This window comes from Hibiscus syriacus, unplaced genomic scaffold, assembly GCF_006381635.1.
Source record: "Hibiscus syriacus cultivar Baekdansim isolate YM2019G1 unplaced genomic scaffold, ASM638163v2 tig00110321_pilon, whole genome shotgun sequence".
Lineage (NCBI taxonomy): Eukaryota > Viridiplantae > Streptophyta > Magnoliopsida > Malvales > Malvaceae > Hibiscus > Hibiscus syriacus.
In genome coordinates, this window is record NW_024062680.1 from 1,511,827 (window position 1) to 1,537,205 (window position 25,379).

At 36.7% G+C, this 25,379-nt stretch overlaps 1 protein-coding gene across 1 annotated transcript; it reads right to left on the bottom strand.

The window, feature by feature from the left end:
• Positions 1–763: 763 nt before the first annotated feature.
• On the bottom strand, positions 764–24,411 carry LOC120117821 (CHD3-type chromatin-remodeling factor PICKLE-like). Its single transcript, XM_039138020.1, is given in 34 exon segments — positions 764–1,017; positions 1,132–1,205; positions 1,559–1,580; positions 1,688–1,738; positions 2,724–2,766; positions 2,768–3,052; positions 3,054–3,092; positions 3,739–3,869; positions 4,189–4,265; positions 4,344–4,405; positions 5,160–5,234; positions 5,432–5,537; positions 5,632–5,773; positions 5,992–6,189; positions 7,524–7,605; positions 7,696–7,805; positions 8,344–8,466; positions 17,332–17,398; positions 17,558–17,727; positions 17,857–17,995; positions 18,192–18,292; positions 18,398–18,540; positions 18,899–18,998; positions 19,090–19,140; positions 19,891–19,998; positions 20,073–20,285; positions 20,364–20,500; positions 20,596–20,691; positions 20,795–21,045; positions 21,464–21,625; positions 21,698–21,852; positions 21,948–22,088; positions 22,375–22,524; positions 24,304–24,411. Coding segments are annotated over 33 exon segments (4,038 nt in total). The 5' UTR covers positions 22,522–22,524; positions 24,304–24,411; the 3' UTR covers positions 764–780.
• Between the last annotated feature and the right edge of the window lie 968 nt (positions 24,412–25,379).

Sequence of the window (25,379 nt, forward strand, 5' to 3'; positions counted from 1 at the left end):
TAAAAAAGAAACACTATGTTTCATGACCCAGGTCCACTTTTTATAAGAAAAACTATCTCACTCGAAGTAATTTGAAGCGAAGTCCGTAAAACGGTTCAAGTTTTATTATCTAATATCTTAAATATGGTTTAAAAACTAAATATAAATTATAGAATGAATATGGAAGATTAAAATATATATATATATATATATTAGCATTTGTCTCGTAGAGCTTCATGGGCCTAACATATTCTGTCTTGCCATAATTGAAATAAGGGATACCTTTTCTAAAAATAAAAGTTAAAAAAATCCCAGTTTCCTTTAAATAAGTAATTAGTAGCAGAAAATAAAAGATTAATTAAGAGAAGAGTGGTGGGCGAGGGAATTAAGCATGAGAAACAGAATATTCTTTTCTTTGGCATGTTTGAAAATAAATTAAAGCACCAAACCATGTTCACCACTGAATGTTATGCCTTCTTGAAAGGCCAACATTCAAACCCAAACCCCCTTTATATGAATTCAGCCCTAGTTTATTGATGAACGAATTTCGGATTTTAAATATATAAAATGTTATTTATAAAAGATCTATGCTTTCCCTTCACTTCCACTAGCCTTGGCCACTGACTCGGTCTTGGCAGTCTTTATTTCCCGTTGCATCGTCATTTCCAGAACCTTCTGGTTCAATCTGCTGCTATTTCCATTGTATCTGAGCTCAAACCTTGATCCTCCTTTTAGCTGCTATCTTTAACTGAATCAGATCCTGTTAAATCTGTATTTTCTACCATAGCCGGTTTCTCCTGTTCAGATTCTTACATCCTCCATCTCGATTTCAGTCACAACAGCAGGCTGTTGGTTAGGTGGTGAAATGGACCCTACTGCAGCAGAGTTATGTGATCCTGCATCGTGCACAGGCTGCTCTGCAGGTGAAAGAATCCGAGATACGTCCACGATAATTTCTTCCAATGAATGGAGGTTCTTCTTCAAATTGAGGCTCGACTGAACTCCAATGTGAACATTTTCCTCCAAGATCTTGCATATCTGCGACGAAAGAAAAACAAAAACTGTTGATTCCTATGAAGTTGAACAGAGAGTACAATAACATCCTCTCAGCTTCATCCTGCATGTTCAAGCCCCGTCAAACACACGACGTACCTTATTGTAGTGCAGAGGCAGTTCCAATTGATCTGTATCATGATTGCAAGCAGCTGCCGAGATTTCTTCTGATGCTGCAAAAGGATTATTATCGTCAGCAATGAAGCAAACAGGGCAACTAAGAGACCATATCGCCAATCAAAGAAATTCTTTAACCAACACAAAGAAAGCTTAAAGATAAAGGAAGAGGATAGAGACCCAGCTCTCTCTCTCTTTCATCTACCCCCCTTTCAGATTATGAACCGTGTGTAATTGTTCTTATTTATACTACTACAGATGATTCTCTGTTAATCCAGGAAGCAAACAACCTATAGTTAAAAGCAAAAAAGGAATCTCTTTCGCTCGTCTTTGTATGAAGACGATATCTGACAAATTGTGAATAGATAAATATTCTAATGCATTTATGCTTCGAGAGATTATAACTAACCGATTACTTCTATTGGCGGTAACGATCAATCTCTTGGGAAGGGATCTGTTGTCCTTGCATTTGGCATGTCGGCAACCTTTGTCCATTCTCTTGCTGTTCATTTGCTGCTTCGTTTGTTTTTCATCTCACCCTAAGAGAAAATGTAAGGATAAGAGCAAACAGTAAGTCCTCAAGTATCATCTATAAAATTCATGTAATTTCAATGTGCATGCAACAGCTAAAAGCCTGTTTTAGCAATGTAGAATATGCAAATTCATAATAGATTTAACATTGAAACATGGTGTTCATGCTACAAGAAACTAGAAGACGGTGTCTAGCTGCACCAGAACCTTTGAACAGACCAAACAGCAAAAAACCTTTGCAAAATAAGAACAAGAATTAAAATGGCTTGAATATTGGATCCAAATGTAGAATGCACCAAAAAAATTCAGGAAGTCAAATTAACCCATGATGAAAATGCATGACTGACCAGTAAATAAAATTACTTATGTACCAGAGAAACGACATGCCAAAATTCATATTCAAGAATCAAAGCTCCAAATGTAAAATCATGCCAAAAATCACTATAAATAAAACTCTTTCATCCTGCTGTTAAACAATCATTCAGAAATGATTACTTCGCAAAATTCATTAATAACTAATCATTCCAACAGTGACGAGGAAAACCTTTAAAACAAAAGATGACACTAAAAAGAGAGAATTTAATATGCTCTCATAATTAACAAAAAAATGTCTAATTATGGAATTAGTCCCTCTACTATTGCTGAAATTTGGAGTTAATCCCTCTACATTAATCGAGGTAATTTGGTATCTCTAATTGTAAGCCCATAAATGTTTGTCATTAAAGTGATGATGTGGTTAAAAAAAACTTTCAGCATTTGGATGCTTAGGTTCATATTATCATAAGACAGTATATTTCAGTATACAGGCTCTAAGTGAAAAAAATGCTGGATGAGGGCAGTTCCTCCGCCCAAACCATTCCCGTAAAGGAGCAACATATTTTTGTTATTTTTATCGTTTACTTCCTCTTCCCCCCACTGTAGGTGGATGTCATTACACGTATATGATGTAGTTTAAAAGGAAGTTAAAAAGCATAGAGCACTATAAGCCAAAGTTCCAAAGAATTGCTTAGGCCAGAACTTCTGTTAGCAGTAATTCAACTTACATAATATTCTTTCTGATACTCTGCATTGAGGCCCTTTTCCATAGAAGCACCCTTTTTTGACATATTCAACCTGCCTTCTCTGCATATCTCTATAATGATACAAAATGGAAGAATCATGGTATATTTGTGCTTGGTTTGCAGCATCAACTCCCTGGGCTACCTCACCTCCTACACCATTCCCAGAGCCATTCCCCTGAGTCTGGTTGCCTGTTGGTTCTGCATTGGTTGTATTAGAACCATTTTGAACTTGAGAACCAGCTTGACCTGCAACAGGAAGATTTATAATGGGCAGATTCAACTCTTGACAGATGACCTCTTGAATCCTCAAGTTTATCATCAACGATAGCCTGCCATCTTCCATACCCATGCCTAACAATCAAATAACAATGGAAGACAGTATTAATATAGACTGAAACTCAAATCTTGACTCACGACAGCATAACAATTGCATTAGAGTAAATAGTGCAAGACTAGACCACATCATGCATAAAACTGGTTAATACTAATGAGTAATGCCTATCATAGATTTTATGCAAATTATCACACCATAATTCATACGTATGCCCTTTATGACCCCTCTATACTAAAAGCAGAATACCAACACGCAGAAGCAACTAGCATAGGAAATATAACAAATGGGCAACAACACATAACAAAACAAATTTAGGTCCTATGATATAGATTCAATGTACATAGCATGGGCTGTACTTCTTTTTATTAAGACTACCCTATAAAACTGCATAAGAGCTGTCAATCAGACTGAAAAGCCAAAGGGTGGAGAATGTCATCCAAAGTCAATTAGATTGGAATTAGACTGGGTCGACAACATGTATGCTAGGGTTCCAACAATTTCACTAGAGTACAAAAAATGAAACACTGACTGTAAAATATGACTTTCCTCTTCAACCAGTCACTAACATTTCATTGTTAACTACAAAAATGAGAATGTAGCAGAAATGTAACTGCGGCCACATAGTGGCTGCAGAGGGTGTCCAAGAACCTCAGAGATACATACTTCAAAACAGCATGCAGTAACAACAAATCATGCTCCTCTTTCCAAAATTTTCCACCCTTTAATGTTGGGTAACGCATTACAATATCTTCGGTGAAAAGGCGGGTGTCAGGCTTTTCTGATGCATCCTTCTCCTGTTTTACAAAATATTGAATAACAAAACATATTCAATGAGTTGATTCAAAAAAGTAAGGGTATACCTTTGCCATTAGTTTCAAAGAAATAGTAACTTCCAACCTTAATCTAACTAAAATTACTTTTTTATTTTCTTTAAATCTTTTAATTGCCTAAAACACTTGCTGCAAAACACCCTTAAAATGCATTATATTGCAAATCTTATATCATGCATGAAAAATCAACATTTCTCCAAGCACATGATGTTTCACATTTGTAATTTAAAAAAAGAAAAAGGAGAATAGTCAAACTCCAAGAATCCTAAGTGGCAACACTCACCTTCTTACTTATTAAAAGCAGGATAGCTATCCTAACTAAAACATCTTGAATTCTGAGACCTTCTTTTGGAACACCATCTACAACAAAAGACTCAATGTTATATACCAAGGCAAGAAACCAAATATTGAAAGTTAAAGGAGAGGAGGATCAATCACCGGAAAATGTAGGAGAATCTGTTATATCTTCAGAGATATGTGTCAGGAAAAGAGTACCATAACTAAAAATAAGATAGAAAGAGAGAGGAATAAGTCACTATTTTGTGTGTTCATGCTCTCACACAAGCAATAAAAGAAAAGGGAGAATAAGATTTACACAAGCAAATTACAACAGAGGAAAATAGGACAAATAAGAAGAGTTGGAACTAATCATTAGAAGACAAGGAGATCGAAAAGGATTAAATGAGCAGGTTGGAATGAATTCTAACAACCACCCACTCTACAGTACACCGGACTGAAATATTCCGCATCTGCATTTTCTACAAACTCCAATCACACATATGCATAAACAGTTCTAACCCAATAGCAAAAGAATTGACTATACGCAAATATTTGGTGTTCTCAAGCTTCCAAATATGCCATAAAAGAAACATAGCATGGGAATAAGGTTGGTGCAAGCAAATTGCAATAAAGGAAACTAAGATTAATAAAATGTATAGGAATCAATCAATGGAAAAAAAATGCTTAAAGTCCACTAGTAAAATGTTTAGGAACCAATCAATAGAAGAGAAATGCTAAAAGTGCATAAATATGAATTCATCCAAACCACCCATTCTACAACACGCCTAACTGATAAGAAGTTAAAAAACTCCATAGCTGTTTTTCTATGCCCAGATCATACAAACCCAACAGAAAAAATGAACATAAAATGTCACAACCTGTTATATACTAGCTAAGACTTCAGTACAGAGTGTTTAAATCATCTAAATTATGTACAGCTCTGAAAAGAAATAAACAAATAAGGACATCACATACTCTTTTATTTCGTCATAAGTCTTCTGTTTTAAGCGAGATACAAACTCCTTCCAGTCAAAATTCCCGACCCCAAACCTGAAATAAATTACACCAGCCAAAATACCATGACGAGACTCAGAATATTATACCAATCAAAGCTTCAGTTTCTTGCAACCAGAACCGTCTAAAGTAAAAGGTTAGTAAATGACATTCACCTACACAAAGAAAGAGAGGGACGGATGAAATTCATAACCCACCAAATTGCACCCAAAACATTTTGCAGAAAGACTGACCTCATCAATATCTGTACAAATGCAGCCCTCTGACTCTGATTGAAACCGAGAACCCTGAATGATTTTCCTTCACCTTCCATTAGAGGAAGTGGCTCCGAATTATCCACTACAAAATTCGTAAGAAACCGGAAAATTGATCAAAATATAATGAACTTCTGCAATTGGAATATTAACACCTCATAGGGACAGGCAAAACATACCACGGACTCTTTTCCTGTAAGGCTTCCTCCCAGATTGATTTCCGGATACAGTATCACCTTCAGTAAGTTCAGCTTCAAAGTCCTCACCATCAAAACTTACATCTTCCAAACCAGCAAGGTCATCTTCTTCAACAGAAACCATCTGAAGAAATTCAGAGATCAGAAATGAAATCCATTCATAAAAAAAAGAGAAGAAATAAATCTGAAAAAGATAACACAAAGAAATCAGTTAAATACCACCACAACATTAAGAACCAGAACAAAACAATAACCAGGTGGAACTAAGTCATTCGAAGCCCAAGGCACTTAAACAAATCTGGCTCGATCAAATTTTATGTAATGGTGATAATAGAAATATACCTGCTTACGACTTCTCTTTCCTTTTCCCAGAGCATTAAACTCCTCAACTTTATGAACTTCATATCTGTCTCGTAACAACTCTTCCCAATAACTTGTTCTTTCAGAATTCTTCATGGTATTTTTACTTTCAACGGCCACATTTTGAGTTTCTTCCTCGGCAACAGTTTCTGTTTCCTCAATATATTCAAAATTAGCCACCTGCCACAAATAAAGGCAGTTCTTTTCTGTAAGAAACCAAAGGCCGTGACATATAGACAACAACTAGAAAGTAGTAAATCCCTGTGAGTTAACAAACTTGCAATACCATTAATACTGGATACACTGTCTCCACAGTTGGTAAAATTCTCTGTACAGCAATCTAATCATGCTTGACCAAGAAATTCAATTATCTAATGACAAGATCAGACTTGCTCAAATCCTTTTCCAATTCAGACATCATACATATTAATGTTTTAAATGTTACTCACCGAAAATGGCCAGAAAATAAATGCTACATTCCAAATATCACATCTAAAACCAAGTGTGCACCCATTTCTTATTACAACTCCATGAACAAAGAACAAACACAAGATTCATGCTTGTGCAAGCTCCTATTTTGCCATGGGAACAGATTTCATTAACCCCCCAATTCATGCAAATGACTTCACTATTGCTCTTACCAAGATATAATTTGTTAATTACAAGCAAGTGCTATAAGTAACAAAATGTTTTACTGATTCTGCAACATATCTGGACCCATGGAGATTTTTTTTTTGATAGAAGTTGGAGGTCTCATTAAAAACTCCCTTCGTATTCGTCCACATACTAAGAAGTATGTTAACGAACATTGGCAGGAAGAAAAGAGTATCTCATAGTTTATTAATAATAAGACCCAATACATAAGAAAAAACGGAATATCCTCCTATGGTGATATACACCATTACAACAAACACCTTAAACTCACATCCTCAACCAAAAACCACAATCAACAATCACCCTATTTCTAAGTTACACCTCCATCAATAGAAAAAAACAACGCAAAGAACATAACACAAGAAAACCAACACCTGCAACCATTTAAACTAAATCAAAGCCACAATTGAAGAGACGAGATCAAATGATCCCTAGGGTAGAAAAAATATAATTCCAGTGAAAGATGTTCCATCAATGTAAAATATCATAGACAGTTGGGTATCATCAAAACTGAAATCCCCACAAAGCAACCCTCAAACACAATCTACTTTCATTGCACTTAATATTCTATTGGTTGAGATATTCTGCAAAACGAAGTGCCATGCAAGGCAGACCAATGTATGTACCAGGGAAGCACTAAGATACTCTTTATCCCCAAAAATGTTTATTTTAGTGGTGCTAATTTTCGCATTTTAATGATGTGAATTTTGAGAACTCAATTAGCAATATGTATTATTATGCCATATATTTGTGATGCTTACAGTCCATTATCCAGGCCAATGTCAATGATCAACCAATAAGAAGGATGCATAGCCAATAAGATATGACTACTTATAACAAGATATTAAGGTAGAGAAAACCTTGAAGGCCTTCAAAAATCCATCATCCTCTTCATCATCCCCTGAAGCCTCTTCATCGCCAGCTTGTTCACGATCTAACAATCTATTAAAGGGGAAGAAAGCAATTAAACATATAAGTTGCAGAGGCCAGACATCAATCAAGTTGTAGGGAAAATAGAGAAAAATAGATTACCTATCAATAGCAGCATCATCATAATGAATTTGACGTGACTTTCCTGCTTCATCATTCTCATCAGTAAATAGTTCCTTTGAACCATACCGGATGATATCATCCAACTCCTCCTAAAGTAAACAACAAATAAAAACCAATTATATTTTCATCTAAATGGTTGTATTTCTTTCTTTTTGGTGAAGAAGCAAGATGAGACTGCAAAACCGTACTCTAACTCACGTCTATGAGTAAACACCAAACAACTTGCTTTCATTCAATAGAATAAGTATGAGAAATAGAAAATGCACGAAGGATTGTGTTTCAAGAAGTCAACACAATGTACTAGATTATTAACACTGCACAGACAATTAGCAAGGACAGCCCAAGAAAAATGCATTTACATCACAGTTGGGATTGCTCAAATAACAATCTCGTTTCATTTTGAGTTTCGACAGGATGTTACCATTCTCTAGCAATCGATTAAATTTGAATTCTTCAAATTAGTCTTCCAAACCCACTTCCAACATAATAATATATAAGCACACTCGATATATATACTTTATAAGTCATTGTTCTAGACCATGTAATTATTCCATCATCATGTCTATCCCACAACTCAGTTAAGTTCAAAATCTCTGTATTCACCATTATATCATAAACCTACAATACCTGATTAATATTTTGAGCTTTTAGCCTCCCAACAACAAGATGCTCCAAAACCATTTTCTTCTTAGTCATCTGCATCATCCTTTCTTCTATAGATCCTCTTGTAACGAGTCGATAAATCATCACCTATATTACAGATAATATTCATTATTGAAATATAAATCAAGTATTGACTATTTCTGAACTGTGTTCGGGGGTTACAACTAAATTTGTCTAAGAGCAGAATTTTCGGTATAAATGTTGATGAATCGTGCCTCAGAGCGTGGGCAGATTCGATTGGATGTTCAGATGGAACCTTTCCAACAGAGTATCTTGGTCTTCCCCTTGGTTTGACAAAGAATTCGGTTTCTATGTGGGAACCAGTAATCCAGAGATGTTACTCGAAATTGATAGGTTGGAAAGCAAATACTCTTTCTCTTGCAGGGAGAACAGTATTGGTGAAGTCGATTTTAAGCGCTTTGTCAATTTATTTTATGTTGTTTAGAATTCCGAATATGGTTCTAAGGGAATTGAATTCTATTCTGGCAAACTTCTTATGGGGGGTTCATCACAGAAAAATCGTATCCATTAGGTGAATTGGCAGACGGTGTGCAGACCTAAAGATCAAGGGGGTTGGGGCTCATGGATTTAAACCTTATGAATAGGGCTCTCCTGAGGAAGTGGGCATGGAACTTTGCTACAAAAAAGGAGTCTGGGTGGAAGAATTTGGTGTGTTGCAAGTATAGTTTGGATAATAGATCAATATTGACGGATAATGTGGTACCCTATAAGTCATCTTGGATGTGGAGGGGAGTTGCGAATAACTGTTGAGCGAATGATGAATTTGGTAAATGTTTTCGGAATCATTTTCAATTACGAGTCGGAAGGGGGAAGGATTTATTGTTTTGGTTTGAAAGGTAGGTTAGCAATATCCCTCTTAGAGTGAAGTTTCCGAGGCTGTTTTATCTTTCCATTAATAAAGAAGGAAAAATCTTTGATTTTGGTTTTTTTAATATAGGGGGATGGTGTTGGGATATCCAGTTTCGAAGGAATTTGTTGGATTGGGAAGTGTAGCAGTGGATGGAGTTGTTGTCGTTATTAAATAGTGTTAGGATGCATATTGATGAGGATGATCATTGTGTGTGGACGGGTAATAGGGAGGGTGTTTATTCGGCAAAATCATCCGTTAAATTAATGACAGAAGGTTCTATTGAGGATCTGGTTTGGTTGAAGATGATTTGGATTGGTTATGCTACCCCAAGAGTGGAGGAGGTTTTGCATAAAAAATTGGTTGTTAAATCTGAATTAATCAAGCGTGATGTTAGTGGGATAGAGAACATTTTATGCCCTCTTTGTGGTAAGTACCAAGAGACGGTTTCGCACTTGTTCTTTTCTTGTTCTATTGCATGGGGCATATGGGTAAGGTTCTTAAGTTTTTGGAATCTATCTACAATTCTTCCAGTGGATCCTAATGTTTTTTTATCTTCTTGGGGAAGTCTAGCTCCAAAAATATACTATTTGGATCTTCATTCCGGGAGCTGTCTTGTGGTCAGTATGGAAGTGTCGAAACCAAGTGGTTTTCGAGAATGGATGTATAGATCGGCGAAATTCCCTAATTTTCCAGTTCTCTTAGATTGTCTTGTTGGTGATCCGAAGTTGGTTGATGCAAGAAATCCGTCCATGAAGATTAATCTGTTAAAGGTCTTGTGGTGTCCCCCGCCCTCGGGTTTCTTCAAAATTAATGTGGATTTTGAGATATATCTATTTATGTAAGGAAAAAAAAAGTCTAGACCTAAAAGAGAGAGACGATAAGGAAAAAAAAAGTCCAGCTATTTTATAATAATGGTGAGAGAGAGTGTCTTAGGAGGTCCGTCCTCTGGCGAGGATTGGACGGTGTTTGCAGATAATCTTAGCAAGAGAGTCACTTGGAGAACATTAAAGGATATTTTTAGTCAACAGGGTAGTGTTATGAGAGTTTACACCCCGAATAGGTCTAATAAGCCAAATTATAGAGATCGTACGTTTGCGTTCGTTCAGTTTGCGAAGGAGGATGAAATGAAGAAGGCGATTGAGAATGTTAATGGTATTTGGATTGATAGGAAGAAAGTTTCGGTATGTGTAGCTAAATATCGGAGGCAGAAGCACATGCAAGTAGTTGGAAGAAAGTCCAGAAAAGATGAAGATAAGTTGAGTGAGGGAGCGAACTGGAGGAGTAGAGTTGGATCTCAGTCTTTCAGTCGTTTGAGGGATGAAAGGTCTTATAAGGATGCTTTAGTCTCGTCTGATGGGATGAGGAAAGGTCCGGTGGAGGAAAAGATTAGAGTGGGTCACCCTTGTAAAGATGCTGTAATGAGAAATCTTTGGGAGATGCATATTCCCTCAGATGAATGGGATTGGGTGAAGAGATCATTGACTGGGATTATCAAACCACACTTTGATTTGGAGTTAGTGTTGAAGGGATTGGCAAGCGATGGGATCAAGGTTAAGGGAGCTAAGTGGGGTTATGCGTGGAACTCTTGCATATTAACCTTTGATTCGGTGGAAGATTTTAAAGAGGCGTGGTCGAGCAGATTAGAGGAATTATCCTTCTGGTTTGATTGGATTGATTCTCTTGTGAATGATGATGGGGTACCGATGGCGTTTTGTTCGGTTGAGTTAGTTGGAATCCCCTTATTATGTTGGAATGTCTCTTTTATGGAGAAACTTGTCTCAAGGTGGGGGAAGCTAGTCTGTATCAACGATTCGACGGGTGCAAAGAGACGACATGGCGGTGGCAAAGGCCTTGCTGAGGGTGGCCAGTCCCTTTGATGTACAGAAGTCTGTTATTGTGGGCTCGTATGGGAGATCTTTTAAGGTCAAAATTAATGTGGGGTCGGTCTATATAAAACAGAAAAGTTTCTCGGTAGGAAACTCAACGGTGGCCGGCGAGGATATGTTCAGAGATGATGAAGTTTCAGAGGAGAAAGAAGACAGGTGCTCTGATGGGGTTGGTAGACCAGACTTGCCAGCTGTGGATACTAGGGACAGTGTTGACAGATGGTTAGTAGGGGATGTGAGTACAGTTGTATCAGGCGGCAAAGGGGGTCAGAATTTAATGTGGCAGGAGGGAGAAGGTCAACATAGTGGACTAAAGATGTCAGACTGTCCAGCAGAGTATTTGAATTTGAGAGGGAATTATCAGGGTATTGGGATTAGGTGTAATTTTTCCAATGAAAGTGATAAAGCCCAATCAGAGGACTTGAGTGAGCCCATTAGACTATCAACTGCTGGGCCAATTGTCATTTTAAATCGATTGGGCTGTGGTAGACTTATAGAATCTCGGGTGGAGGAACTAGGAGACTCACAGAAAAAGGTGATGGACGAATCAAATAGGCAGGATCAGGATATAGCTTCGTCTGAATCCAACTCAAATTTGCTTGTTGGTGGAATTAACGTCAGTCTACAGGCTAAGTTTACAAATGAGGATATGGTAGAGGAAAGATTAATTCGGGGGGAAGGAAGTTGGTAGTGCAGAAGGAACAGAGGTGGAAAGGGTTGAAATTCCAATGCTATTGGCTGGTAATCCGGGGCGGAGTATCAAGAAGGAGTCCATTTCTTATGGTTTAAAAAGAGGTTTTCTTAAGAACAAGATGTTAAGGATTGCTCCAACTTGGTCTGGTAGTTCTTGTTCGGAGGGTGAAGTTTCATTTTGTTTCCATGATCGAATTTATGAAAGATTAGATAGAGGTCTGGATAGGGAAAATATGGATCAAAACAGTGATAATTCTGTGTCCCCGCACAAATCTGTCGAAGCAAGATTGGAAGCTGCTGCTACTAGGGATGTGTGTGATATGTTGGGAATCTCTTTCAAAGGGGGTAATCATGTTTTGGAAGAGGAGAACTTGAAGATTGAGCTAAAAGGGCCTCTTAGAAGCTCTTGACTGATTTTACAGGATGGTAAAGGTTTGGTGCTATTGTTAATTATGTCACAAATCAAATTGATTTCATGGAACGTCAGGGGGCTTGGTAGAAAGGAAAAATCAAGAGCAGTTGCAAGATTAGTTTCAAAAATCAAACCGATGATTATGTTTCTTCAGGAAACTAAGTTGAATAAATGCCAAAAGGGATTGTTGAGGAAGTTAGGGGGTAACTTCTTGAAAGGTTTTAGTTTTCAGCCGGCTACTGGTTCTGCAGGGGGCTTAATATGTTTGTGGAATGAAAATATGTTTGAAGTAAGCAGGGATTTTAAACACAATAGATTCATTGCGTTATCAGGAAAGGTTAAGAGTCTCAACTTTGATTGTGTTGTTATTAATGTGTATGAACCGTCGGTTAAGGCTGATAAAGAGGAATTTTTAAGAGAGCTGATGTGTTTTATACAACAGCTTGATTTGCCTGTATGCCTAGGAGGGGATTTCAACGCTTATCTTGATCCCGAGGAGAATATTGGAGTTGCTCAGAATTGGCATTCAGTGGAGTTATTCTCCAACTTTGTCCTAAATTTAAACCTTATAGATCTACCTTTAGTTGGAGGGAGATTTACTTGGTGCAATAATAGAGAAGCTCCCACGTGGATTAGATTAGATCGTTTTCTATTAAGTGGTGCATTTTTTCAGGTATTTCCAAAAGTTATCCAGAAAGTGTTGCCAAAATCTTTATCTGATCATAATCCTATACTACTTGAAGAAGATCTCAAAAATTGGGGCCCCAAACCTTTCCGGTTTTTTAACTACTTACTAGAGGAGGATGGGTTTAATGGGGTGGTTCAAAATGCTGTGCATGATCTAAAAAGGGAGAATGCCCGAAGGGGTATGCTGAGTATTCTTCAAGGAACAAAGAAAGCGATTAAAATGTGGCCAAATAGTAACAATATGGGAATTTCAGAACAAATATATCAGAGCTGGAAAACAGGATAAATAACTTGGAATTAAAGTCTCAGGGTAGGGGAATTTCTGCACAAGAATGGGGTCAACTATTATCTTGGAGGAATGATTTGTGGAGTTTGCATAGGAAGGAGAGTATTTGGTTCCAAAAATCACGTCTTAAATGGATTAAAGAAGGGGATAGAAATACCAGATTCTATCACATATGTGCTCTTAATAAGAATAGAATGAATGCTATTTCGTCTTTGAAAGTGGTTGGGATAGATATCTCTGATCCTACTCTGATTAGATCAGCTATCTTTGATTTTTTTAAAGTCAATTACAATGAGAAAACTTCTCTGGAGGTGGATGAATGTAATCTGAATTTCGCAAAATTGACAGAGGAACAAAAGACTGGGTTAGAGGCTGATTTTTATGAACAGGAAGTGTGGGATGCTGTCTTTAAGTCGGACAGTGCTAAGACACCTGGTCCAGATGGGTTTACAATGGGTTTTTTAAAAAAAAATTGGACTATATTAAAGGACCAGATCATGCAGTTTGTTCAAGATTTTCACAGAGGGAAAAAATGGGAAAAAGGAGTGAATCATTCCTTTATTACTTTAATTCCCAAGAAGGTGAATCCTCAAGGAATTGAGGATTTCAGACCTATTAGTCTTGTTGGCAGTCTTTACAAGATTATTTCTAAAGTACTCTCCAAAAGACTTGTCTCTGTTATTAATGGTTTAGTAAGCCCTTCACAGTTCGCATTTATTCCGGGTAGACAATTGCTAGATTGTGCTCTTTTGGCAAATGAAGCCATTGAATATTGGATAAAACTAGGGAGAAAAGGAGTTGTCTTTAAAGCTGATTTCCGTAGGGCCTATGATTCGGTTGAGTGGCCTATCTTATTCAGAATTTTGAAGGTTATGGGTTTTGGGGAAAAATGGATCTCATGGATTAAATGTTTGTGTTTCTTCTGCCTCTATTTCGGTGTTAGTTAATGGTTCACCTACTGAGGAATTCAATATTAGCAAAGGGCTGAGACAAGGGTGCAGTCTATCCCCTCTCCTGTTCAATTTAGTGGGGGAATTATTAAATCTTATGTTGATTAAGGCTGTTAATATAGGTTTGTTTCAAGGGTTCAGTATTGGTAGGGTTGGTAATTCCTTTCAGTTGTCACACCTATAGTTTGCAGATGATTTAATCCTTTTTTGCAGAGATACTACAATGCAAATTCTAAATATTAGGAGAGTATTGAGGGTTTTCGGTGCTATGTCTGGGTTACACTTAAACTTGTCCAAGTGTTCATTATTTGGGGTTAATATGGAAGCTGACAGAGTTAAAGATTGGGCTATGAAAGCGAGTTGCGGAGTGGGGTCTTTTCCAATGTCTTATCTTGGTTTACCGATTGGAACTAGGAAAAATTCAGAGGGTATGTAGGAACCGATTGTCCAGAATTTTAATAAGAGATTAGCTGGGTGGAAAGCTAAATCGCTGTCGCTGGCGGGCAGACTTGTTTTGGTTAAATCCGTATTATCATCCTTGCCAATCTTTTTCTATCTATTTTCAAGATCCCTCTAAAAGTGACTCAGAAGTTGAATTCGTTGATGGCTAGCTTCCTTTGAGGTGAAGATCTTGATAAAAAACGAATTCACTGGGTGAATTGGAAATCGGTTAGTAAACCAATCGAAGAGGGTGGTCTGGGAATTCTCGACTTAAGGTTGATTAATAGGGTCCTACATGGGAAATGGGTTTGGAAATTTGCTAATGAAAAATATAGTGTGTGGAAGAATATGATTTGTTGCAAAAACAACGTTAGCAGTATGTCTCTTTCAATTTCAAATGCGGCTTCACCTTTAGACTCTTGGATATGGAGAGGTATCCTCAGTAACTATGCTAAGAATGATCAGATTGGTGATTGTTTGAGACAGAATTCAAAGATGAATTTGGGAAATGGTCGGTCGATTGTTTTTTTGAGTGATGTTTGGATTACTAATCTGCCTTTAAAAAACCATTTCCCCAGAATATTTGCTTTGTCGACGAATAAATGGGGGATGATTTCTGAGTTTGGGGAGTATGAAGATGATGTTTGGGTTTGGAACATTCAACTTAGAAGAAATTTGTGTGATTGGGAATTGTACCAGTGGATTGCTTTAATGTCATTGATCGACAAAATTTCGCTGGAACGATCTGTGGATGACTTCATGGGATGGTCAGGAAAGGGGGATGACGTGTTTTCGGTCAAATCCTGTAGACAGTCGTTACAGGGTAGGTCGGAAGAGAGTTATGAGTGGAAGAAGTGGGTTTGGGATGGATTGGCACATCCTAGAGTACAAACTTTTCTATGGCAGATCTGTCATCAAAAATTAGCAATTAGAGTGGAATTGAAGAAAAAAGGGATTCAGATTTCGGATGTTTTGTCCATTATGTCTTTCTCAGGATGAGTCTATTGCACCTATTCCTATCGTGCACTGTTGCCTCGGATTTATGGAGCAAATTCCTAAGGTTATGGAATATCTCTTCGGTGTTGCCTCAAGACCCTTCTGCTATTTTGTGCTCGTGGTCGAACCTATGTCATAATTCACTTATTTGGAGGTTTATTCCGGCTGTCATCTTCTGGTCTATTTGGAAGGCAAGAAATTTGGTTGTTTTTGAAAACGGCAAGTGTGACTCTAATGTTCTGTTCTTTATCACTAAATTTAGATTGGCGAAATGGTTCTTAGCTAAATACCCTGGGGTTCGGATTAAGACCGACCTTCTAATAAGGGATCCTACGCGGGCTGATAAACTCCTCCATAGTACGATTACTAAGAAGGTTATTGGCTGGACTCCTCCACCATCGGATATGTTCAAACTTAATGTTGATGGGGCAGTGACTGGAGATGGGATGCAGGGTGGTATTGGTGGTATTTTGAGAGACTCCTTTAGTTGCTCTTTAGCTAATTTTTCTTCTGCAGTAGGGTCGGGTCACCCTATAGTGACTGAACTGAAAGCTATTAAGAATGGATTGGTTTTTTTCTTTTCTTCCAATTGGGCTAACAAGGGTAGACTTATTTTGGAAAGTGATAGCAAATGTGCAGTGGAATAGATTTTAAAACTACAACCTGCTCCTACTTTTTTCAGTGATTTGGTGGAGGAAATTGGAGTTCTTGTTACTGCTAAGGGCGTCGTTCTTAGATGGGTTCCTAGGAGTTGCAATATGGAAGCCGACAGGTTAGCTAAGCAGGGGATCGGTTGAGTGTTGCAGGCTTTCTGTTGAGTCTGATGACCTAGCTGAGGATGGGTTAGGCTAAGGGGTCTTTGTTTCCCAACGCTATTTGTATTAATGTCCTGTTTTATTATCGAGGGTTAGAGTGTTATGTATATCTTATGTTATTCAGGGCTAGAATGTATTGTGTATTTTATGTAATTCTGGTCTATTAATAAATTGAGGTACTCTTTTCCTCCCTCAATTAGTTGCCACTTTTCAAGAGTCAACTATGAGGAAGGTTTTTAATGAGACCTCCTATTCCTATAAAAAAAATGTGGATTTTGAGAAATGAAGAAAACAAGATTCTGGGTTCTTTTTCGGAACCTACAAGTCCTAGTCCTCCTATGCTAGATGAATTGAAGGCCATTCAAACTGGTTTAACTTTGTTTGTGGAATCAGAATGGTGTGGTAAGGGTCGGTTAATCATAGAGACGGATTCAGAAATCGCAGTCAAGTGGATTAAGAATCCCGAAGTATGTCCTAATGTGTTTTCACAGCTGGTTAAAGAAATTGTTAGTTTTGTATTGGAATATAGGGTTAATATAAAGTCTGTAAGAAGGATTGTAAATTGGGAAGCTGACGGTTTAGCTAAGTCAGATATAGGGTAATTGTTTAGTATTTTTTGTTTGGATGGTGTGTTTGTAGGGTGGGTTGAGATTAAGTGGGTTGTGTTTTGTAAGAGTCTGTTGATGTATGTGGTGTATTTTCTTTATGGAATAAAATTTTTAGGCACTCTTTTCCTCCTTCCGATGTCCGTTGAGGTACTTATGTACAGCGACGTATGAGGTGTATTTTCTTTATGGAATAAAATTTTTAGGCACTCTTTTCCTCCTTCCAATGTCCGCTGAGGTACTTATGTACAGTGACGAGTATGAAGGGGGTTTTTAATGAGGCCTAATTTCTTATAAAAAAAAACTTTACCTTGTTTGTTTGTCCAAGTCGATGAGCTCTAGCCATTGCTTGTAAATCAGCATGGGGATTCCAATCACTGTAGAGCATGACATATATTGCAACTCTCTCAGCAAGACTAAGTGAATCAAAAATAACTATTATGACAAGAAACATTTTCATCTTGTAGAACTTGAGGTACAAGCAGAAAAGGGAAAACAAAAAAAAATGCAAAGAAAATATAAGTCAATTGTTCAACCTATCATATATGATAACTGTATCGGCAGTTGCAAGATTTATACCCAAGCCGCCAGCTCTAGTGGAAAGCAAAAAACAAAACCGGGATGAATTTTTGGCATTAAACCGGTCTATCCGTATTTGCCTTTCAGCTCCCCCAACCTTTCCATCTATACGTTCATATTGCCAGTTCTGAAAAATAAATAAGGAGCAACAACAAAATTAGTACAATTTCTCCACATGTCTGTGAACTAACCATTTCAGTATACAAACTCCATGCTAAAGCAAAGGATGTAAACAAGATCAGTATCATGTTAACACCTTGAAAGTGCAGTAATCCTCTAGTAAGTCCAACATGTGCTGGAACTGTGAATATATCAGAACTCTATGTCCCTGTTCTTTAAGCTTTACCATCATCTTGTCCAACAGTTGCAATTTCCCAGAAGATTCTAGGAGCTGTCTGTAAAGCCACAAAGAAAAGGTAGAAGTCAAAACTATAGGCATCAATAGATCATTACATAATCTTAGATGACTAAAAGTCTAAAATAGATGTATAAAGTACATATGAATACTTTCAGTGGCAGGTCAAGATAGGCAATTCTCATCATTGTAAACAAATGCTAATAAATCAGCAGAAAAGTACACATATAACTTACTTGTAAGCTTCATTTGCATCTTCGATATCTGGTTCAACCCCTTCCAACATATAAGGATGACAGCATAGTTTTCGCAACTCCATACCACATTGATTAGATATCTAGCCCAGGGAAAAATATACATCAACTAAGTAGTAGCACACCCTTCCATGTTAATACAGTCGTGGAGAGATAGATGAAGCTTGTTTCAAAACAAGTGAACTTACTTGTGCACCACCACGTCGGGTAAGTATTTGATAGTTACGAGTTAAAATCGCCTTGTAATATTCTTTCTGCTTGCTACTTAAATCAACGCGCAAAATAAGTTCCTTCTTGGGTGGAAGATCCTTCATGACATCCTTCTTTACCCCTGCATTCATAAATAATTTGCACCAAGTTTTTTCAGCAAGACCATATGATGAACCAGTAAATACACAAAATACGGATCAAGGAACCATAGGATATAGCTTTAGCAAGCCTGAAGAAATATAAATATTACATTAGTTCCAATAAATCCAAAGCCCGCTAAATCACAAGAAAGAGGAAACCGAAAGCAAATGTGTTTTGCGATGCCTTGCAGGAATAGGTTCTCAATGGCAAACAAGTGTGCATAGGAATGGGGGGTTGGGGGGAGTGATCAAAGCCACTACCAGTTAGACAACATTTTGTTCATAATAAGAAGTAACTAAATGAGTATGATCCTGTCTGGAAAGGTTTAAGAGAGATACTTCTAAGGAGATGTGGGGCCAACATTTTATGAAGTCTTGAAATCTGCTCTTCCTGATTGATATCCTTAAATTCCTCCTGGAACTCCTCTAAACTTCCAAACTGCAAGTGAACAAAATAAAACCTTGTAGAATCTTCCTTCAACCATTCTTGAATAACAAACCATATTCCACAGAACTAACATGATACTAACCTTTCCAGCATCAAGGAAATGCATTAGCATGAAAAGTTCATCAAGATTGTTCTAAAACAAAACAAATAGCTGCGAGTAAGAGATAGATCATAATATTACAAGCACATACACATGAATGAATGTAAATTACACAACCCATAAACATTTAAGTATCTTACTACATAAAAATTTAGTATTCTGAGGCAAAAATAGATAACAAACTAGAAAAATAAAATATTAAGATCAGCAACCAGACAGACACAACCAGAACTAGATTTGGTAGCTTTCTTACATCACCGGGAAAAAATTGATCACCCCTATAAACAAAGACAAAGTAATCTAGACACTTCTAGAGATGAACTTTTATTCCTAAACAAGCTTCCACTTCACTTGAATACAAACACAACACATGGGATGAATATTTTTAAGTATATAGGTTACAGCCAGCTCTTAAAGAAAGTGACACATTCTTCTCGACTTATTTCTCAACATCAATCTCAAATTTTGAATATTCCTCTCAGATAAAAGGTTCAATGGCTTTTTAGGTGAAAGGGTGGTCAAAAGAATAAAAGAGTAAATAATGAGAGACTTGGAAATCAAACATTCATCTTGAGACATCAGAAAGAAAGTACATCAGAAAACATGGGATGGAAAGAACAACATGCAACATAATTTATGCCATTGCTGGAGAGCATTTTCATAGTTCATTAAAAAAACATGGCAAAGTGTCATCCAAATTAAGGTATCTGAAATTTTAATGATATCTGCCATCTGGGGTAATTTGCACTATTTCCAATGCCATATCAAAAACAAATAATATACCTGAAGAGGAGTTCCAGTCAAAAGAGTGCGGTGGTACGTGGTATACTGCTTCAGCGAAAGAAACAACTTTGAATCCTTATTCTTGAGCCGATGACCTTCATCAACAATCTACGCGTTGATACAAGCATTAGCAAAATCACTTATGAACTATTAAACAGACTCAATGAGTAACAAAATTTTACCATGCACTCCCACTTTATTGGCTTCAATGACGCTGTGTCCAAGTTAATCATTTCATATGATGTTAACAGGACATCAAATTTTATTCTATCTTGCTTGCTTTCACTAATAATTTGACCATATTTCTTTTTCTTGATCTTCTTATGACTTTTGGGATGGTAAAATTCATATTGCCTTATAATTGCACGAGCTTGGGAAGAGCCAACATACATAATCTGCACATGTGTATCCTCAATTAAAATAGCATATATTGGTAATCAGAAGTAATAACTGGGTACTGCTCATGTACATACAACATTCATTTGGGGAGCCCATGTAGCAAACTCCCTTTCCCAGTTCCGTAATGTTGAAAGAGGTGCAACTACCAAATGAGGACCAACATTCTCTTCAAAAAGTGAAGTTAAAAATGCAATGCTCTGGATGGTTTTACCTGTAACCGAACAAAAGTAAAGCATTAGCAACCCCATCAAGATATAAACTACTAAAAACTTCTTCAAAAGCAACCTCTCCTCAAACAGGACTTACCAAGACCCATCTCATCAGCAAGAATTACATGTGTTTGTTTGGACCAAGAAAAACGCAAGAAGTTCAACCCTTCAAGTTGGTAAGGGTGCAGCGAGCCTAGAACTCCATTAAAATGCTGTTAGCTATTGATAATGACCAAATTATGCATGAGCATACTCAAACAAGTTCCAGATTGAAGTTGAAAAAAATCAGAATGTACCTCCAGAAAGAAATTCAGGACTATATTCATATTGTTGAAATTCCTTTAACTTCTTCTTGGACTCAACAGCATCTTGAAGGCTGCTTTTTTGCTTACTACCATAAGATTTACGAGATCTAGATTGTATTTTATTATATCTTTCGATTTCAGGTTGAAATGCAGATATGTCTGGTTCAAACTCCCAATAACACTCATCATAGGGAAGTTCTTTATACTTCACAAGGTACTCCTTCTCACCATCATCATCTCCCCTGAAGAATTAAGTATGAATATCAGAATTCTACATCAGCTACTGAACCAGCAACCAATTTTAAAAACAGCACATAAAAAAACAATCCAGATTTTTTTTTGATAAGAAGTGGAGGCCTCGTTAAAAGTCTAAAGTGAGAATAATAATTGTATACCTGCATATACCAAATTTAACATGATGATATTAGTAATTTTAAATTAATGATGTCATTTATACCCCCTCACCAATAATAAAAAAATACAAAATATGATCACAAACAAAAAACAAAACCAAAAGAGAGAGACAAAGAAGCTACGCCAGCAGAAAACTTCCAAAGTGAAACAATATCCAAATCAAAATTGAGGACATGTGACCTAGATATGCACGTGTTTGTATGGATATAACAATGATTGACGTAAGAAAGTTATAATCAGGTGAACCTGCGAGCAAGAATACGATCAACTGTAGTCCATTCAGGTCTAATGGCGACAAAGTCATCCTCAGAGCTATTGGTTGATGCCATTTGTCGATGGAAATTGTTCACCTTAGTCCTTAAACGAGGATTGGACTTGAAAGCTTTTAAGAATTCTTTCTCAGGTACCCTAACACGTCCAAGCAGATATGTAGTCAATATCTGCCAATAAAATATCATAACACAATAGTCGAAAAATTACCAAGTACAATGCAAATATGATAATCCTTTCCACTTCACGAGATACTGCTTTACAAATATCTGCTTTGAACCCAGCTTGGAAGCATCATTATCATCAGCCACAGTAGGACGCATTTCACAATCCAATATCTTTTCAATCTCACTCAGAGGGCCAACCTGCAAGAGCGAAAAGGTAAATCTCAGCTGCTGTAAACTATCAAAGTCATCTAATAGATGTGTACACTAAATCACGAAGTACTACTGAATCATACACATTCGGGGCATCTCCAGTGGTCAGGAAGCGGAGAAGCTTTTAACGGAGGAAGTAAACATTTTGGGTGGTATGAATAAGAACATGTTGCGCAACTCAAGAGATCCTCACTCTCTCCACAGGCTTGGCATGAGTTTTCTTTCTGTGATTTTAATCATTCAAAAGTAGTAAATTGAAAGTAAAACTACATTTATCAAGAACCAAACAAAACATCTGATGTCTAAATTAATAATAAAAACACAAAACCAAAGGATATAACATGCCAACATTGCTCTCCACAATTGACTTTCAGCATTTCACAACATGAAGACTGCTATATAAAGATTAAATGTGATAAAAGGAAAGGAAGAATAGGCATCTTATTTAGAGATAATGTTGTTTATGGGAAACACAGAAACAATATTACAGAAGAATAAGAGAAAACAGACCACATCAGTTCTGACTATCCTTTCCAACTTCTGCTCGGTTTTACCAGATTTTCCAGATGCAAAATCGGCATCATCATCTGATTCATCCAAATTATAAACTGGTTTTTGTTCTGATCTAATCCGAAGTCTCTCAACCAAGCTACTCATCTTCTGCAACAAAGACATAAAAATTGTATTTTAAATACTTTAAAGTACCAAGAATAGTGTTCACCTATACAACTTGTGAATATAAGGATTAAATTTGAACAGTAAACTAGGAAAGCAAGATAAATTAAAAAAATATTAAAACCAGTAGTTACTAACTGCATAAAAGGGAATGGATATAGCATTCAAGTCTACTGTGAAACTAAAGAGAGCCTGCTTAAATGTCAAACAAGGAAAGGGGGCTTTTTTTATGTCTATCACTGTAAGAAAAAAGTGTGCTAACTGCTATGTCAAATGTAACTTGCCCAAAAAAATCTACAGTGCTTTCTATTACCTAGTACTAAACTGCAAGGCTTAACTGTACCTAGGTGCACGCATTAACACTGGTACAAAGTGCAATATGTAAGAGAAGGTGATATGATAACGAAAATACACAATTTTGGTAATGAATTAAACAACATGGATTGTGTAGAATATTGTTACTTTAGATCTACTTCTGTAAACAATTTTCATTTTTCACAATTCAACGTGAACAAAAAGACCTCACAGAAACTTTCATATAAACCATGAAACAGTAAGCAAGATGAAATTGGGAAAAAGAATAATACCCCCCAACCCACCACAGGCACACAAAGAAAAGAACCACAAATTAACCTAAAATGGTCATTCATGTCACTTGTCTCTTCATGTAAATTTGGCATACACATGGAGCAAAATGATGCAGAGACCAGAATCTTAAGTATATCAACCCTCAACGGATCATGATTGCATAAGCTTATGAAATGAACAGAGCCGTGCAGTTAACAGTGAATGATAAACTACTCTAACAAATGGAACTTTCTGCTACAAACACTACGGGAAGATGAGGGAAAGTTCAAAAAAGAAGGGTCCTTCAGATCAGGGCAAAACACCACAGGAGTTAATGAAATAACCATTCCGTTTAATCTGAAAGTGACAAGTCACCTCCAAGCCTCATTGGATTAATGACGCTGTAAACAATCCCAGAACAAAAATTAAATTGGCAGTACAGGAAAGGAAAACATGCACTCTGACAACATTCAACTGTTGAGAAAGGCGTACCTAAATCTTGAATTTTGATCAAAATATCCAATCAGATATTGCATAAGCTTATGAAATGAACAGAGCCGTGCAGTTAACAGTGAATGATAACTACTCTAACAAATGGAACTTTCTGCTACAAACACTACGGGAAGATGAGGGAAAGTTCAAAAAAGAAGGGTCCTTCAGATCAGGGCAAAACACCACAGGAGTTAATGAAATATCCATTCCGTTTAATCTGAAAGTGACAAGTCACCTCCAAGCCTCATTGGATTAATGACGCTGTAAACAATCCCAGAACAAAAATTAAATTGGCAGTACAGGAAAGGAAAACATGCACTCTGACAACATTCAACTGTTGAGAAAGGCGTACCTAAATCTTGATTTTTGATCAAAATATCCAATCAGATAACAAACAGAATCATCTAAAAGGATATGATTGAAAATCACCCTAAGCTCTCAGACTTGATGGCTTGATGCAAAAGACGTGTCAACTCGCATATAAGGGATTCATATCTTAATGTAAAAGTGGTTCATAACTATCAATCAAATTTCACCCCGAGCACAATAAAGACGGGCATACACTCACATATTCACGTGATTCTAAAAAAATAAGAATCATATTAGAAAGGCTAATTATCAACCCTAAAACTGAACTTTCTAGCTACTTTATCAGAGAGCGTCAGAAAATCTGTACAGGGATACATCGTAAACAAAGAGAATTACCGAGAACTAAGGGATCTGAATTCGTTCCAAGTACGATGAAGTTGAGTCAAAGCCGAGAACCGTTGTTTCAGCGGGATGGCGAAAAGACGGGGATAAAAAAAGATTCGCGAAAAAGGGAAAAAAACCGAAGATGTGAAAAGAAAATCACATGGACCTGCCAATTTTTTTAATTTTTTAGGGGAATTTGAAGTGACGCAATTACCATGAAGATATTGATGACATGGATGATTCGGGAGGGTAATATTGTCCTTTTGGTTTTAATTTACAGACTGGATAATTCATTCAAACTCGGTGAATGCTAGGATGAACTACTTTATTCTTTTCTGTAATGACGAGCAACAAGTTGTTTCGGGTATTATGGTCTTTTCACTTGATTTTATTAATGATGCAATACTTAGTTTTAGTGGATTCAATAACATGTATATTAAACTATCAATAAAATCAATCCTAACCAATATTTTTATGCACTAACTAATGAATTCTTATATATGTCTAAATTGATATATTTTAAGATCATGAACAAAGCATGGACGGCACTGTAAGCAGTGATGGACAGAGGGAAGATGATCAGGAACTATCGTCTTTCTTGAAAATTTTAAACTTTTATAAATTTCTATTAATAATATGTTTTTCTCATAAAATATTATAAATTCATCTCGTCTAAAATATTATAAGTTCACCTCATAAAACCAGTCTTCTCTAAATGTAAGAGAAGGGTACAATCTGAAGATTGTGTAAAGCGTCGTATAATGATATGATTAAAGGATTAATAATGATATGGACTGAATTGTAAAGTTAATGAAGTTCAAAGGACCGAATCGGTGTTGAAGGCACAATTGTAAAGCAAAACGCACAAAGGTGCGCCAGGGCAATTGAACCTGAATTTAGATGCGCAAGCAATCGAAAGATCCCTCAAATATATTATCTATAAACATTATTGAATTATGACAGTTTAGATTTCCAATCTTTGAATGCTATAGATTTGTAAAGCCAACAAAATTTATTTTCAACTTAACCAACATCTGGATCGTTAGCCTCACAATTTTACCCCCAGAATTGGGGTTCAAATACTAGAA